Source organism: Anser brachyrhynchus (genome assembly GCF_964034855.1).
Source record: "Anser brachyrhynchus genome assembly, chromosome: 1".
NCBI classification, from domain to species: Eukaryota; Metazoa; Chordata; class Aves; order Anseriformes; family Anatidae; genus Anser; species Anser brachyrhynchus.
The window spans coordinates 143,936,478-143,954,271 of NC_137694.1; the positions used below are offsets into that span (position 1 = coordinate 143,936,478).

At 43.1% G+C, this 17,794-nt stretch overlaps 1 protein-coding gene across 9 annotated transcripts in view; it reads left to right on the top strand.

The window, feature by feature from the left end:
• The window catches only part of MAP4K4 (mitogen-activated protein kinase kinase kinase kinase 4), a 154,524-nt gene that overhangs the window by 118,504 nt on the left and 18,226 nt on the right, over nt 1-17,794 (top strand). The window contains exons 14-25 of one of the 9 annotated variants that reach the window (XM_080601453.1): nt 1,349-1,435; nt 2,100-2,339; nt 5,607-5,768; nt 7,778-8,008; nt 8,925-9,031; nt 9,989-10,140; nt 10,838-10,935; nt 12,255-12,430; nt 12,921-13,041; nt 14,230-14,421; nt 16,787-16,904; nt 17,179-17,349. In XM_080601453.1, the coding sequence (XP_080457579.1) occupies nt 1,349-1,435; nt 2,100-2,339; nt 5,607-5,768; nt 7,778-8,008; nt 8,925-9,031; nt 9,989-10,140; nt 10,838-10,935; nt 12,255-12,430; nt 12,921-13,041; nt 14,230-14,421; nt 16,787-16,904; nt 17,179-17,349 (1,855 nt within the window). The remainder of the gene's footprint in view (nt 1-1,348; nt 1,436-2,099; nt 2,340-5,606; nt 5,769-7,777; nt 8,009-8,924; nt 9,032-9,988; nt 10,141-10,837; nt 10,936-12,254; nt 12,431-12,920; nt 13,042-14,229; nt 14,422-16,786; nt 16,905-17,178; nt 17,350-17,794) is intronic. The other 8 variants (XM_080601454.1, XM_080601455.1, XM_080601457.1 and 5 more) reach the window with 8 other exon arrangements.

Below are 17,794 nucleotides of genomic sequence, written 5' to 3' on the forward strand. Positions count from 1 at the left end.
AAATAAAGAGCCCAAACAGCTCTCCTGGAGGCTCATTGTAAATTTCCCATTACCTTCAGGAGTGTTAGTTTTGGCCTGGCATACCTAATTTTTCTTACGTAAAGTCACGCTGTTTGTGATCATTGATGATCATGTTACTGGGGAATTTTATTGTGTATTCGTGTCAAAGATTTTTGAGTCAAAAGGAGAGAAGACTAACCAGTGGGAATAAATATGGAAAATCTCTAATTGCAGCACAGCAATTTGCTTTTGGGCAGACACCGGGTATTCCCCCAGCTGCTTTTTCAACTGTTGAAATGCTAATTACGCACAGTGCCAATAATGACAAACGGTTAATTGGTGTGGTCAGACTGAACCACTGCAAATTTATTTTTTCTTTTGAGAGAAGACGTGTCCCTTCTTAGCATTGTTGTCACCCAAACCATGGCTCAGCCAGCGTGCGTACTGACAATACAGTGTACATCATCAGTCCGTCGCAAGACTTCCTACAGCTCCCATCACTGTATCACAGATCCATTACTTTCTCTATGCATACACTGTAAACGTGTGCGTGCGTGCGTGTGCGCTTGCGTGTGTGCGCATGCATGTGTTACATACCTCCATTAATTGCATGATAGGATGTTACCAGCTTGGGTTTGGTGCTTCAGGGTTCGAGTCGTTGTAGGGGGGTCAGGTGAAGCGGTGGGTAAACGTCTCGGCCTGCTGAGGCTGCGGGTGAGAGACGGCTAGATCGCAAGAGCAAGCGAGTTTGGTCTAATACCTGTTTCCTGGTGGATGTTTGTTTGTGCCATAACTCATCGCATAATCCAGCAAGGCTGGCGGCGTCTGCTCAGGAGAAGCTTCTGGTGAGGGCGGCAGGGGAGATGGCAGGGCAGGTCTGAGCTGCACTTGGCAGAGCCCCTTTTGGGGAAGCTTGCACCAGGTCTACCTACACTAAGCCTGGCCCTAGCTGTTGCTAACAGTTCATCGCACCAGTGCAACAAACTAATGTTTAATACAACTTGCATGTGACTTTGTGTTGGCTGTGTTGAGTCAGACTTGCTGTGTTTTAACTCTTCCAAAACCTTTGAGTGCATTTTGCTGCTTCTTGAAATCCCTTCCAAAATACACAAACGAGCTCTGGCCCGTGCCGGCAACATTTGCAGGAGTCCAAATTTTGGAATGGAAGGGGCCAAAATACGATGCTCGGTAGACAGGGCTCCCTAAATTGTTCTGCAGGCACTAATCCATCCTGAAGTGCGTTTCTCGTTAAAGCTGAACTGGGGAAGTAGCGTGTGGTGTGCCAGCCAGGGGGTTCTGATGCATTCCTTTTGAATAAATTCATTGCTGGGTAATTTCTATGTGACAGGAGTATATCAGGCGACAGCTAGAAGAGGAGCAGCGGCACTTGGAAATTCTACAGCAGCAGCTGCTCCAGGAGCAGGCCATGTTACTGGTAAAGCACTGTATCTGTTTTGTTCAGTAGCTATAGGATCCATTTATCCGGCCAGTCCTAGGCTTCCCTCAGTCAGGCACAGCTGCACTGACAGTATGACAACAAAGGAGCTTGATTAAAAGGCCATTTATGCTAGCGTCGTGGGCTGACAGGCACATATGAGAAGTGCTGTAAGGTCACACTGCTTTCTGGGCAGTAAGAGGAGGCTTTATGTTAAAGTGGAACAGTTCTGGTTTGGCGGTCGAGTTTCTGAACAGACCTTGGCATTCAGTGACGAACTAGAGTGCTTATGTTGCAGATCAAAAGCACACATGATATGTAAATCTACCCCTGGATACAATGGCCTAGTGTTGTTTTAAATCATTGTTTTATGAATTTACACTGGATTTAGTATAAATAACTCGTTTTTTTCTTTTAATAAAAACCAGTTTTGACATAACTCTCCAATCACGTGAAGCTTAGCAGTACACTCTCAACTTTCCCAACGTGAGACACGTGCCATATCGGTCCGACTTAGCTCATGGTTACGCTTTAACAATGAAATAAATCCAAAAAAAAAAAAAGCAACAGCAATCAGAAAGGTGTATTTTTAACGGGATGGATAGGGACATGTCTACCATACATTCCATGTCATGTCTTGAATTATTCACGCGTTCTCTCAAAGGAATACAGATGGCGAGAGATGGAGGAGCATCGACAGGCGGAGCGACTCCAGCGCCAGTTGCAGCAGGAGCAAGCCTACCTCCTGTCGCTGCAGCACGATCACAGGAGGCAGCAACAGCAGCAACAGCAGCAGCAGCAACAACAGCAGCAACAGCAACAGCAGCAGCAAGAAAGAAATAAACAAAGCTATCATACCCCTGAGCCAAAACCCCACTATGAGCCTGCTGAAAGAGCGCGTGAGGTAAGTCCTGCACATGGACAGGAATATGCTACCCGCTCCTCGGTCCCTACCTCTTGGCATCATGGTGACTACGGTTCTGCTACAGTGTGGTTGGAGACCAGGATGTCACTCTTGAAGAGCAGGATATTCCTAAGTTTTGGCCACTAGTTTCCAAACCCGGGTACTTCTGAATACTTCTGCTATTATTGTAGGTCAGAGTTTTTAGGTGTAAAGAGTGGAAAGAAGTTGCGAAATGCTGCATACTAAGGGGAGCTGATATGGGAAGCATCAGGTCAGGTGGTCAATCTCATCTGCAGATGTTTTCACAGGAAGCACTGGTACAGTTGTCAATCTGTGTCGCAGGCAGGGACTGAGGCCTGGAAGTTGGGAGAGCACAAACCTATGTGGGATGCTTACACACACCACCAGTAGGTGCCTTAGCCCATGCTCTTGGAAATTTGCTTCTCATGAGCACAAACATGAATTTCATGAATTTCATTTCTGAAGTGTTAAGTATTCTCTGCTGAGATGACATCCCCGCCTTTGTGAAGCTCTGTGGTGCTGCCTTCTTGGACTTTGGGCACTCAGAAGTCAATCTGAAATCATCAGAGTGCTGTTTGTCTCAGTGAGTGGTCCCCTGACTTCATTGCTCCACGGTTAACATCGCTAAGCAAGTAATTGCCTGTGATGCATACTTGGCTCTTTTTCAGCACTCTTGTTCTTGTGTTTCCCTTGAGCATCATACTGCCCACAAACCACTAGACTGGGCAATACTGGTCAAAACTCTTAACGGCATTCATCACCAGCATGTGGGAACTAGGTAAATACGTTTTGGAACAAGAACAAAAAAAATCCTTGGGGCTATTGAACCTGATAAAAAAGCTTTCAGTCCACCTTTGTCCAGTAGTGCTTCACTGCCTTTGAAGTACTGCTGTTTGGACTTGATGAGCACAAACTCATTTTCTCATAGGTGCTATTGTCCCGGTTCTTCATAAACCATGTTGTGCTATCTCATCTGTTCCTCTTGGCTGAAGTACCTGGTATGTGTCTCTCTTCTGGAAGAAGTTCAGACTTGTACAGCATGTTGTGGTGCAAGTGTGGAACAGTCCTCCTCTCCTGTCCTGGTGCGCATTCCTGGCCTGCCTTGGTGAAACCACAGTACCAGTCTAGAACTCCTTTCCAGCCTGAGGGTGGGCTTTGAAGGGGTGCGGAACCATCTCTGTTATCCATCTCTCATTTTTCCTTTCAGAGTTGAAAAGGAGATAAACTCCTAAAGATTCAAAGACCTTAGAAAGTTAGAAAGAGTAAAGTGAAGGCAAAGAAAAACTTGTGTCAGTAGTCAGAAGTATAGCTGTAATATCTTTGTGCCTGGCAGTTGGAGCAACACCAGTTAATATCAAAAAGCAGACGTTAACTCTGATGTACTTTTGGACATAGAATAGTGAATTAGAGCGAGTATTCTGTGCCTCATGCTTTCACAGAAACTGCTATCTAGAGAAAGTTTCCATCCACTGATGCTGACCATCACAATGCTAAGCCAGCATGGGCTATCTTTCCTGTTCTGGCAAACTGTGATTTTTTTTTTCTTTTTTTACCCATTCCAGCTACAATGAGGATAGAAGGAAAATGGCTTCTAAGAGTGGCTCTGGGAAACAGAAGGAAGCTTAGAGCAAGAAATGAGACTTAATACTATTTTCTGGTCCAGACAGTCAGATGACTGGAACAGGGACTGTTTCTATCAGGGGAATAACTGACTATCTCTTTCTCACATCTTGCCTGTTTTTAAGGACATGTGGCTGTTACAGTTTGTGTGCTTTGTGGAAGAAACCTCCTATCATTTACAGCTGGAGACATGAAAGCTTGTTCCTTCAGACAAAAAGACTTGGGGCTTTTCCTTGTTCTATTCATAAGAAGGAGACTACCAAGAGGAGTCTGGCCTATTTTTATACTTTAAAGGATGGCTCTGTGAGGCTGACATGGGGGTGAAAATGATTGTATGCTGAAGATGCTTGACTCCATTCTTGTCGTTTTCCCCAAGACACGGTGTATTTTGTGTAGGCCTGGCAGAAGCTTGTCTGGTTGCTCCCATAGGCAGTCTGGTACTGTCCTCAAAGTCTGGAAAGCAGAGGCAGGTTAGGTTTGTAAAGCAGCCTCGCTAAGGAGTCCTGGAGACTTGCCTCTGTCTTCCAGCATGGATATATAAATAGTCTCATCATGCTATTGCTGCTAGGGAACAGTTAGGAAATCACCCCAATACTGGTTTCATGCTCCAGGCACAAGGGTTAAAGCAGATCTTATGAGCAGCATCTCAACAAACGAATCTCAGCGCCAGCTACTGGTTTGATCTTTCTTTGACACTGATAAAGTGCTGGGAGTTTAGCATTCCTCAGCAGCAACTCTTCTGGCAGAAAGGTGCATGCTGCTGCGATTCCAGCAATTGATTGTTTTAGGAAATGGGAGGATATTTCCTTTCAGCCTGTAGCCTCCCTCCATCTCTTTCCCTTCATACCACTCGCTTTGGTCTCAATGCCACGGACTTGAAAGAGGTGACGTTTCTGCGTGGGGACCTTGCTTGATGTTTGAGGACTCGCACTTTCTGATTTAGTCTTCCTCTCGAAAAGCTCTCTAGGTTAGTGTACAGTCGCTTCTACATGTCTCTGAGAACCAGAAATAAGTTGTGGGGGTTGTTCTCTGCAGTCTGAGGTCAGAGTGCAGCACTTAGATGTCATTTTGGGACTATCTGATAAGAGAGAGGATGAGCAGTCCTACAGTTTTGTATCTAAAGCTGAACTGCCTCCAGTATTACTGGATAGAGAAGCATACCCTCTTTCTTCTTGCACTGCCAAAGAAACAGGCACAGGAAAGCAGATAATCAAATAACATAACTTCCCTTCAGTTTAGTAAGGAGGGTAACTGCAGTAAGGGAAATGTACTTTTATATTGTAAAGTTGTTTCTGTTTTCACATATCCTTCTTGTTATCTGTATGCATTGATGGGTAGTAACTAGTCTAGGCATAAGGAAGTATCCTGGTGGTCTCTCATTGTATCACTTCACGTTTTACTGCCCACTGTAACCTCTTTCCTAGTATGGATTCCCATATGGCATACTTGCCATGTTGGGACAGTTTATTCTGTTTTACATCGCTGGTGAAAGCTGTAGGGAGAAAATCCTGCCAAGCCTCAAACATATTTGGTCTCCATGGTAAAGAAAGGGAGGTGGTCACCTTCATATTTCTACTGTAATTGGTTTCCTGATTCTAGACTTAACCTGCATTTATTTTGGCTTAGGTGGAGGAGAGATTTAGAAAAACAAATCAGGGCTCCCCTGAAGCACAGTCAAAGCAGATGGGCAAAGTGTTGGAGCCACCAGTGCCTTCAAGATCAGAGTCCTTTTCCAATGGAAACTCAGAACCTGCTCAGCCTGCCCTGCAGAGGCCAATGGAGCCCCAAGTAAGTGCCCAGGAAAATATCGGTGAGCCTGAAGGAAGTGCAGAAGTCCCAACATGTTTCCTTCAGATTTGCAGATCTTGGCACATAGGAAGTCTTATGTAAAGAGTAGCACTGTTACACAAAACAGCTTATTCAGTAGATTATCTCTGTATGGTTTTGTTTATTGTATTGATAAACTGATGGATTTGTGTGTTTGTTTTTCTTTTTTTTTTTTTTAATGACTACTGTTGCATTATCTTATTATCTGTGCAACAGTGGAATGGTTGGCTAAATACTGGTCATAGTTTCAGTATATTTCTACAGTTCAGAATCTGATCTGTGCAAAATATTTACTGCCAAAGAGGACGTTCAGGAAAGCAGTGAGCTGGCTTAGTTTTCTAAGATAATGGGAAAAAAAAGCTAACCGAACAAATGATTTTTAATACGATGATCACTGCTTCAAAGAGATCCATGAAACATGACTAAGAAAAGCAAGTTTGTTGTCAGTAGGCTTATGCTTGCTAAACAGAGTTCTGTGCCACCCCTGGAAAATGAAAAAGAGGTTGAAACCACTGAGCGACGTGGTTGCTGTCATTCTGTTGTTTGCTAATGGAAGTTTCCAAAGCTCAGTAATCGTACCTCGTGGGAATTATAGCACAAATTAAAAAAATAACTTAAAGTTTAAAAATTACAAATAAACCATATTTTCTAAGCTATTGAGATATGCTAAATTAAACAGTCTAGTTCTATATTAAGTTCCTCTGTTTCCATGCAGAATTTTCTTCTCCTACGTAAGACTGTTGATGACAGTGCAAACTGAACCCATCCGTGATTGTGACTAGGCACTGAAATTCTTTTGGGTAGCAGGAGATTTTCAGCAGACAAGAGAGTGGGAGAAATCAGGACAGAACTTCATCTCTTACTCATTAATTCCTGGCTTTTATTCAAACCTCTATGATTATTTCAAAATATTGGACTTGCATCTTCATGCTCTCTGTGCCAGTTACTTTTAAAGTCTGATCTTCCACTCATATTAAGAATAATCAGGCTCTTCAACAGCTGTGTGTATGAAAATTGAGGAAATAATAATCATATAAAAACAAATACAACCAGCCTACTGAAACTGGGGTTGAAAGTGAAATCTTGATTAATTACTAGGTGCAAAAGCAGAATGTTCCTCAGTTATGACACTTCCTCCTCCTTAGCTTCAGAAATTAAATTAGAAACATGGGTTTATGCACAAAGAAGGAGTAGCTGAAGGGTCAGTATGTGTTTCAAAGGAAACCCCAATGGATTTTTAGCTCTGGAGTCACAGTTGTGCCTTCTTAGTGTATCTGTAATTGAATATGTGTGTGTGTACGTGTGTGTTTAGTTTGTGAATAAATATGTATATATGTACAGTATATGGTACATATATGGTATATGTATAATATGCATTGTCCATATGTATACTATATACAATATACAATATATATTATGTTTTTTATATATATATTGCAATGACTATAAAGGAATAAAGGCTTTTGTGTTACAACTGTTCTCCAAAAGTTTGGAACTGTATCTAGTTTCCAAATTTCTTAGATAACATAAATGTCTGTTGGTTTGCACACTTTATAGCATTCTTTAATTTTGCACATTTCTTCAATTGGATATCTGCTTCAAATTCCCCAACCCATCAGTGCTGCCATGAGACATGGCCAAAGCCCACGGAAGACTGGGGAACAGATGACGACTCCTGTCTTGGGTGGCCTTTGGACGCAGGCTCATGGTGCAGATATTAGGTCCCCTTTTCTTCTGGGCACTAGTGTACGTGTATGTGGAGAGCGTATCTCACAAAAATGTGCTGTATTTTCAGTCTGTTACGTTCCTTGGGCGCTTGCCTTGCTTTTAAATGCATTGATTCCACCCCACGCTTACCTAATGCCATAACCAATTTGTCTCTGCCCGCCCCAGCTGCCTTTATTCTGTGTTAATTGGACAGCCAGTTATACTGAGCGCATTGAATGTTTTATGTTTTGTTTTCTTGTAAGGTACAGTGGTCCCATCTGGCATCTCTCAAGAACAATGTTTCCCCTGTCTCGCGATCCCATTCCTTCAGTGACCCTTCTCCCAAATTTGCTCATCACCATCTTCGTTCCCAGGACCCATATCCACCTTCACGCAGTGAAGTGCTAAATCAGAGTTCTGACACTAAGTCGGAGGTACCCGACCCCACCCAAAAGGCTTGGGCTAGATCAGACAGTGACGAGGTGCCTCCAAGGGTAAGGAGTAGAAAGACAGATGTGTGCTTTTTCTTTATGATGATGATTTTTTTTAAAGCATGTCATAGTCTGGGCACTGGGAAGACCATGCCCTCGTGCCAGTGTTAGTAACAGTATTTCCAAAGTCAGATCACAATGCAGGTGTTAAGTCAACGGGTTAATGATAATCAACCTTCAGTACAATATTGAAGCTCTGTATAAAATTGGCAATTATTTATAGAATGCAGCTATTTCTGAGAGACAATTTATTATGCAAAGTTAACAAATCATTACCATATTCCAGAAAGAATTTAAAATATCCCTGAGGTTATTGCTCAGAGTTAATTTTCTTCTTCATCTGTTAGCAACCCAAACTATGAATCATACAAGTACTAAAAATTGAAATGGAACTGAACAAAAAGGAAACATTCAATATTTCCTCCTCCTCTCCTCCCAAACCCCTTCCATCCACTGGGATTTGCTTCTTCCGAGTATATTCTTGCTCCCCCACCAGTCTTTGCCTTCTGCTGATCCATTCCTGGGCATTTGTTTGGTTTCCCTGAGCTTATCCTCCTAATTCTCATGCTGTTTCAGCAAATTGCTTTGCGCCTCCCCTGCTTCAGTCAAAATGCTGTGTTCTTTTCAAATGTCTCAGTAGTCGGAGGGTAGTGAGGTGTGTATGTGTTTGTGTGGTAGCTATTAAACACTACTTAATATTAAGACTAAACTTGGAGTTCTCTTCAAAATCTGAACAGCATCCCAACTAAGGCTTTGGGGTTTGTGGGTATTACTTTATTGCTTTTGGTTTTTGATGCTAACTTGGACATAGAATAAGCATTATTAAAATCTTAAGAATATATTCTGTAGCAGGAGAGGTTTAATCTTCCTCTTCTTTCTCTCTTCTTCATGGGTTTAACACAGCCTTTTTTCTCCCAAGGTACCTGTGAGAACAACGTCCCGATCACCAGTCCTGTCTCGTCGTGATTCTCCACTGCAGGGCAGTGGGCAGCAAAATAACCAAGCAGGTCAAAGAAACTCCACGAGGTTTGTAAGCTTACATGTCCTTGCCTTTCCTGTGTTGGAAGGAAGAGGCTCATGGGAAGACGGGTGTTTTTCAGAGAGCTTTTGGCATTGTCTGTTGGATGTGGAAGGGAGAAGGATTTGGATCCCCTTTTCATAATGATGAATCTTAATTTCCCCTGGTGTATCATGTGTGCCAACAAACACTGGCTAAATTTCCTCTTGCCTCTCCTTCTTTGAGTTGCTTGTCCTACAACTTTTGCAATAATTTCAAAATATCCTTAAGATTACTGAAAAAATGTGGCCATTTGTGACCATCATGCCTTCAGTGCAACAGGTCATCTTGGGTTATTGTGGGGATTACTGGCAGCAGAAGTGTTTGTAAGATCTGAAGTGAAGAGGTCTCAGAAACTTTCCGGCCTCTCAGCCAGAACCAGACTTTGAGAGGCAGAAGAATCCCTGAGCTGTGATGCAGAACATCTGGGGTCAGGAAGGGGGAGAAAGGGGATGTTTCCTAAGCTCAACAAAGCCACGTGGGCAGGTCACCCTGGATTTGGCATGCTGGGCATGGGTGAGAGCATTCTGAGAGGGATAGGTTGTGCTGCCTTTTTGGCTTGTGCTTGGGTGGCCAGGGCACTTCTGAGCCAATTCTAGGCCTGTTGCATCCAGCCTGAGAGAACTGTCCACTTCGAGTTAGACACATAAGAATGGCAGGTAGCCAATTCCTAATAAAATGAATAGCTTAAACCCACCTTTTTTTTTTTTTTTTTTTTTTTTTTTACCATCCTAAATAAGGTAATAAGTGTTTCAAAGGGAGCCACTGCTTGGGTTGTGATGTATCATTGATGCCCTCAGCTCAGTGTTAAGTTTTCTTTCAGATTGATTATTAGCAAAACACTGAGGAAGAACGAAATTTGAGTTTAGAAACAGGAATCTGAAACCAAAGTGAGTAACAAAGGCTTTCCTCCCTCCCCGATACAGCAATATAGAGCCTCGTCTGCTGTGGGAAAGGGTGGAGAAGCTCGTACCAAGACCGGGCAGTGGCAGCTCTTCGGGTTCAAGCAACTCTGGCTCACAGCCTGGCTCTCACCCCGGCTCTCAGAGTGGGTCTGGAGAGCGGTTCCGGATGAGGTGTAAGTCCTTCCCCACGCACCATAACATCGGGTTTTAAACTTACTGACTGTGCAACACTCACTAATGGAGGATGGTAACCCTCACTGGGAAAGACCTTTGTGCATGCAGTATTGAGGGTTGGTTAGCTTCCAATACCCCTCTTTGCTATGCATGCCTGTTTGGGAAAGACGGATCATGCACAAGTCATCAAGAAAATGTGTTTCCTTGTCCTCTGATTCATGCTGAGTCACTGCTACACCTTTTGATGCTCGTTGTCTGTCACCTTGGTGGTTTTTGAAGGGGTGCAGTCTGCTAAGGATAGGTCTCAGATGGGGCACGTTGAATGCCAATACAGGCTTTTCACCTTGTGGCTTCAGTCAAATTAGGCAGTTTCAATCACTTGCAGACCCAATCCCTTGTGCAAATGAGACAGTATTTGCAACCACTTTGATTTATGGTTGTGTGACAGTTTGCTTTGGCTTCAGTCAGAGGTCAGCTGCACCTGTAGAGATCACAGCTTAGCAATATTTTTTCGCATAGTCTTTCGGGGAAAATGTAATAATGAACCAGTGAAACTGATGTCTTGCTCTCAAGCACTGCCTTGGTAGCCTTCTCACCTCTGTTCCCCACACCAAAGTGGAATAAGAAAATGTATTTTACTTTCCTGGTGAATCCCTGTTTTGTTTTGTTTTCCTTTTGGGGTCTTGGCGCATGCAGCATCATCCAAATCAGAGGGTTCGCCATCACAGCGTCATGAAAGTGCACCTAAAAAGCCTGAAGAGAAAAAAGAAGTCTTCAGACCTATCAAGCCTGCTGTAAGTTGCAGCTGCTTTCCCCTGTCCCCCGACATGTTCAGGTAGGCTCACAAAAACCAGTGTGAGCTTTCATTCGTGGTGTCATCAGGGGTGAACTTCAGCTTGAGCTGCAGTTTGTACCTTTGGGTACATTCTGGGTGATGCAGTTGCTTTTACACATCGCAGTACCTTAAAGATTAAGATTTGCTTTGCCTTGGGAATTGATTTCCACTCTCTCGTCTGCTTTCTTCCTAACCTTTCCCTTTCTCTTTCTTTCAATCCTGTGCTTCCTTGCTGTGGCTGGACCAATGATAATGCATTTGACCTGAATGTATCAATGCTGTGCTGAATGGTGCAGGGAGAAGTGGTAAGACTTTAAAATGTTATTTCCTCTGAAACATTTCTGATGTTTTCCTAATCTGGTTGTTGTTGCAGTTGATTACAGTTCCTTGTATGCAGGGGATCACCGTAGGATTTTGCAGTACTTCCAACTTTGCTTATAACTTTTTTCTCTTGCTATCATGATAATGCACTAGCAGCCAAATCCCTCAGAGCTGCTATTTTAAAGAAACATGGAAGTTGGTCCTTCCTTCACCTCTACAAGTATAATGTGTGAAGTACTTGCTCTAAACTGTATTCAGCGAAATAAATCATTGCTATACAATTGAGAGCAGCTTGCAGTGACTGCAAACCTGTTTTACCCATGCTCCAAGCTGCAGACAGAAAAGCAGCTTATGGCTGTATTGTTTGACAGTTGTATGTGGCTGAGCCAGGGCTGATGAATCTGACCTCTCAGGTGAAATCCTTAGAGCATGTCCATGAAACTGGAAATGGATCAAAAGGTTTCAGGGTGATCATCTGTCTGCAACTGTCCAAATATGCTGCACCTCAGGCAGCTCAATAACTCTTAGACTCTTTCAGCTATCTTGCTGCCCAGAGTTTCTTGTGGTGGATGCTGTTAACCTGCAAAGTTAAGAAAAATGAACTGCAACAGTCAACCACTCTGTCAAAGTGGGTCTGGGTGCTTATTTACGTCTTTCGTACCTTTATGGTATAGTGGGATAAACTGAAGTCCTAATCAGAATAGTTTGGACTCAGATTGTATGCATTTTTTTTATATTATTGCATGGCCTTCTTAGGTTGACTCTGTAGGTGCTTTAGTTTATCCGAAAGCTTTGGTAACTGTCAGGAATTAATAAATCAAAGGAAACAGTGCTGCTGGGGCTATGGAAACACAGCAGTGGACAAGTGAGGAACCTTGGGCACTAATCCAGTGGGGCTGTCTTGCAAACTCTTCTCCTCTGACTGCAGCCTCTTTTTTTTCCTCCCTCTCCCATCAGGATTTAACTGCATTGGCAAAGGAATTGCGAGCAGTAGAGGATGTGCGGCCTCCACATAAAGTAACAGATTATTCATCCTCAAGTGAGGAGTCAGGGACAACGGATGAGGAAGATGATGATATGGAACAAGAAGGAGCTGATGAATCTACTTCTGGACCAGATGATGTCCGAGCAGTGTTAGTTCTGTGGTTTGCTTCTTTTGGTACTTGTAGGGAGCTGAACGAAATGGACGTTGGGCATTTTGGCTTATATGTTAGTTCACAATATTAGTTCACAACAATCTATGAGCAAGGCATAGCAGCCTTGTATGCTCACATTTTCAAACACTGAAGGTAGTCTTTTCAAACTCAAGCTGAGTGTTCAGGAGCTGGTTTAGCAGATATGTCTCTTTAAGTCATTTCTGCAAATGGGAAATCAGTTTCTCAGCTCCTCCTTTCCCTCTTCTCCTTTAGATTTGTAATAAAACAAGAAGCAGTGTTTAATGAATTCTTTTTTTTTTTTTTTTTTTAAATTGACAGAGAAGCTTATGCAGGCAGGTTATGTAAATATTCCACTCTGGTCACGATCTTAAAATAATTTTGACTGTGCCTTGGTATAGAGCAGTGAAATTTCGTTATGACACAAATGCTTTTATCTCATCCTGGATATTTCTTGTCTGGCAAATAGGTCAACACTGAACTTGAGCAATGGTGAAACAGAGTCAGTGAAAACCATGATCGTCCACGACGATGTGGAGAGCGAACCTGCCTTGACTCCTTCTAAGGAGGGGACCTTAATTGTCCGACAGGTATTGCTTTTCCTTCCCTGCGCAGTGTTGCACCTTTTCTGTGCTCATTAACCCACTCGCTCATTCACCCATGCTGTTTCTACATTATATTCGTTGTTTGTATTATCAAGACACAGCTGTAGTGAATTTCAGATGAGCAAGATGTTTGATGCATGCAAAGAGGAGAGTAGCCTTTCACCCCTTGCTACTGTTTTGCATGCTTTCCAGTGACACCCATGGCAGCACCATGCAGAATACCTCACAGTCTGTGGGAGAGAATGGTAGAAAAGCTACAGGTGTGTGAAGCAGGTACCTGGAGCAAGGAAGTTTAGTTTAGTCTTACTGTAGAACAAAGTGTGGCTCTCAGGAGTGGGGCTGGGAGGGAGTCTGGGGGGAAGAGTTTAGGGTTTTTAAAAAAATTCTTCCAAACCTGTAGCTGAGGGCGTACAGACCACCCAGATCATGCTCTCTCTGTCTCACACACATACACACACACACACAAATTCATGTCACGGTTAGCGTGGGGGAATGGAGAAGCAAAACAGGTGGCAAGGCAGAGAATGTGGACAGAGCTAGAGTGCTATGTTGTTGCCTTTAATTCTGAAAATACTGCATTCTTCTGCCTGTGAAAGATAATGATTCCCTGCTTTTAAATGAGCTCATGTTAATGAGCATGTTAGCTTATAGGAGTTTCCTTGGTAATCACATTTTCTGAATTTCACAACTGAATGCCAATTTCTTAATTGAGCCCTCTGGTTTGAAAATTAAGATTTCATGCTTATTGTTTTAAATAGTTAGCTGAAGGCATTCACCAGACAGTCAATGCTCATATCTCTGTAGGATTTAAGTTAGTTTTAAACAAAACAATAGGGCAGAAATCCTCCCCCACCTCCAAAAGTGTGCTTGTCTGCGTTGTGGTGGAAGACTTACCGGCACAGTTGCTCTTCTGTTCATTAGTGGAACTGGCTGTGCAAGTCCACCACATGAACTAAGCTTTTGCCTGCCAGAAAGGGTGGAAATTTGCAGAATTCTAGTAGCTCTGCCCACTTTCCCTTTCAATCCAGGCATCAAGGCATGGATTATCAGTTTACTTAAAAACTAAATGTAAAAAGGTAGGAAGAGAGCGAGGGAGAGAAGGAGAGAGGTTGTTAGGGATATAGGCCTTTAAGCAGCACTTGAGCAAGACAAGTGTGCCTGTTTTTTCTACAGAGTACAGTTGACAAAAAGCGTGCCAGCCATCATGAGAGCAATGGCTTTGCCGGTCGCATTCACCTCTTGCCAGATCTCTTACAGCAAAGCCATTCCTCCTCCACTTCCTCCACCTCCTCCTCCCCATCCTCCAGCCAGCCGACACCCACCATGTCCCCACAGACACCCCAGGACAAGCTAACTACTAATGAGGTATGTCTTACACCACAGCTGGCTGCTTTCGTAGGGTTATAGCAGCATTGCCTAGTAGCTAGTTTGCAAAGGAACTCCAGCCAATCTCCCCTGCTTTTTTTTTCTGTCACCTTTGTTCCCACCCCAAAATAACACATTTCAGTTCTGTGTAAAAAGCCCTTAACTCTAGAGCAGTCCCACGCCAAACTTGCCAGTTTACTATTTTTGCTTCCTCTTAGTGAGTCATTAATTGCATGGCATTTGTTTTAAACTAAACTTGACTGCTGTATTTTCTAGCCAATGCTCGTTATTTTTTTAATTCTGTTTTATTCTGGGAGCAGGCTAATTGCAAGCAGTGTGCCTCTTAAAAATTAGTGGTTAATTTTGGCTTTGTCAGTAGAGGCTGGGCTAGTAACTGTGCACGTATAAGGAGCTGCTTGTGGAAACTCACCCTCTGGGAGAGGAAGCTGCCACAGAGGGATTTTGCTCTTTAAAAACTTGCCACGTGGGCTTGGGTGAACATATCAGGTGTTGCCCGGGAGGGTTTTAAAATCCTTGGGTATTACTGTTCTGGAATAACGAGTGGGGAAAAATGTTTGTGCTCTGAAACGCAGCTGTGTAAATACGACTGCTCTCCACCGGCGCTGCTCGTGTCTGTTGGAGAAGCAAGGCTTTGCCACTGGGGAAGCTCCCTCCTGCTGTCCTGGGCCAGTCCCAGGGCACTGCCAGGAACGGTGCCTGCCCTTAGTCACCAAGGTGGGCAAGCCCAGTCCTTCACACACGTAAAGAGGAGATGCACATGTGTGAACGAAGGGCCTCATCCCCCCCTTGCTACTTCCAGCAGTGAGCTGGGAACCCAGCGTGCTTGCTCTGCTCCCACCGGGTCACCAGCCTCGTATTCAGGGAGAGCCTCCGTCTGTACCCAAAACGAGTGGTACATGGGGAGGGAAGCTTTGTGGAAAGAAGTGGTTGCTTCTCGGGCTAGAGTCATCCTGCCATGTAGGTATGCAAGCGCTGGGCTGAGAAGAATAGATTGCGGTGAGCTGGGTGGGCTCTTGGCAATGCACTTTTTTACCACGGGATGAAAAATGCCTCGAACAGGAGGGTGGGCGGGAGGGTTTCCTCCTGGAAATTCAGTTAGCATAATATTTCATTTTCAGCTATGCTTCGTTCGCCTTTGATCTTTGTAAAAGCACGCTTTTGTGGGTTAGAGAGATCAGTTGATTGATCCACGGATAGGCTTGCTCCTTACTTTGATCTGAGCAATAAATAAGCAGGGTTCATTTAACTCAGTCTGGTAAGTGGAGGCAGCGGCAGCGGCTGGTGGTGAAGGAGCCTCTTGGTATTTAGCTGTGCAGGGGAGTGATGTGCTCATAAGGACCCACCGCTATTTTTTTGTGCAGAGTAGAGGCTTAGAAAGATCAGAGGTTGAAGATTAGTTGACGATGATGAAGTGCCTAACTACATTTGCATAAAGCTGAGCAAAAACCTAGTACTGCTTGGTATAACTCACCCACGTGCACACCCTGTACATATATAATACGATTTTTTTTTTTTACTTGTCCCATTCTGCTTCAGCGTGCAATGTTGTCACTATAATACTAAACTGGCAAGGGTTTTTAAGTCGTTCCATTTCCACTTTTAACAGTTCATTGTTTCACTCGTCTTCTTCCTTTCTTTATGTTTTTTTCATGTTTAGACCACATAACTCAGCAAGCACCAGTGATTTTATCCACTACATATTCATAGCTTCATATCACCGTTTGCTACACCTTCCACACTAATGAGCCCCTTTGTTCGATACAGGTTTAATATTTTGCTTTGTCAAATAAAGGTGGAAGAACCTGCTGCAGCTTTCTGGCAAGAGGCTCAGGTTAAACAAAATAGGGAGAATGAACAGTAGTGGACAGTGAAAACATAAACCATCACAGAAGTGAATGCCTGATCGCAGATGGTTCTGATTTTGTTGCACAAGCCAAGAGATCAAATTTCCTAACTTACTTCATAACTAGCTCATTTTAGAACATGCTTCATAAGTACAAAAGTTGAATGTAGTGGACAGCTTGCAGACGAGATAGTAGGCATACATTTAACTAGATTTTGAAAAAAGAGACTTTCCCTCGCTTTGTGCCCGATTGTAGTGGCCACTCAAAAATCTTCGCTGGCAGCTGAGGTGACAGGGATGGAGACGTAGCTAATTGCATTTCACTGTAACATGTGCAGTGTGCATATGTTCAGGTGTGGTGCCTGCAGTGCATTATGTATCTGTAAATCAAGCTTGGGGAGGCTATGTAGCATAATTCTGTAGTGACTTCAAAATGTTGGTTGTTGTTATCCTTGCTTTTTATTGTCATTAATATTAATAAAGTTGAAATTTACATTGCAGACTCAGTCCGCTAGTAACACACTCCAGAAACACAAATCTTCCTCCTCCTTTACACCTTTTATAGACCCCAGATTACTACAGATTTCTCCATCTAGTGGGACAACTGTGACTTCTGTGGGTAAGTAAAGTAGCTGAAGACGACAATTGAAAAAGGGTTCAGTGACTTCAGTGGCTCTTTAAAGTACTACGAATGTTACCATCATGCTTTTTATTTGATTTGCAATGGATTGCATAGTTTTTCTTTTTCCATTTACATTTCTTACAAAAAAAAAAAAAGGCTTGTTCAGTATTCTCAGTTACTGATTTGGGTTGTTTGGTGTATAAGGAATATATATATGGCCAGAGCTTATCGCATGAGGGATATTACATGCACGTTACTTTTCTTTCTTCAGTAGGATTTTCTAGTGAAGCAATGAGATCAGAGGCAATAAGGCAAGACCCAACGCGGAAAGGATCAGTTGTCAATGTGAATCCTACAAATACGCGACCACAGAGCGATACCCCAGAGATTCGCAAATACAAGAAGAGATTCAATTCTGAGATACTGTGTGCTGCCTTATGGGGTAAGAAAAACCCGTTACTCACTTGCTTCCTGCAGTGTTGAGGTGCAGACTCGCCAGTAGGACCTGCAGTCTTCGAGAACATCTCTCTGAAGACAGCTGTTTCTCTGAATTTATTTAGTGTTTGTTCACTTCTTTGCATTGCAAAAGCTGATTATTATATTTTTATAATATGTTGCTTCTGCTTCGATATAAGTTTTCACTACTGTATATATTCTTCAAATGACAGAGTTCAGACTTTATTCAGCCTACTGTCATGACCTTTTCAGCTCTCTCTAACCCTGACCAGTATATTTCCTGCAGCTTTTGGAAGCTTGTGATGATATTCGTGTTGTGCATCTGATGCACATAGGGTATTCTGTTGGAAAAATAATCATTTTCTTGATGCTAACGTATTATCACAGCACTTGATGAAGATATGTTTCGTAAGATGACTTTCCACCTCAGT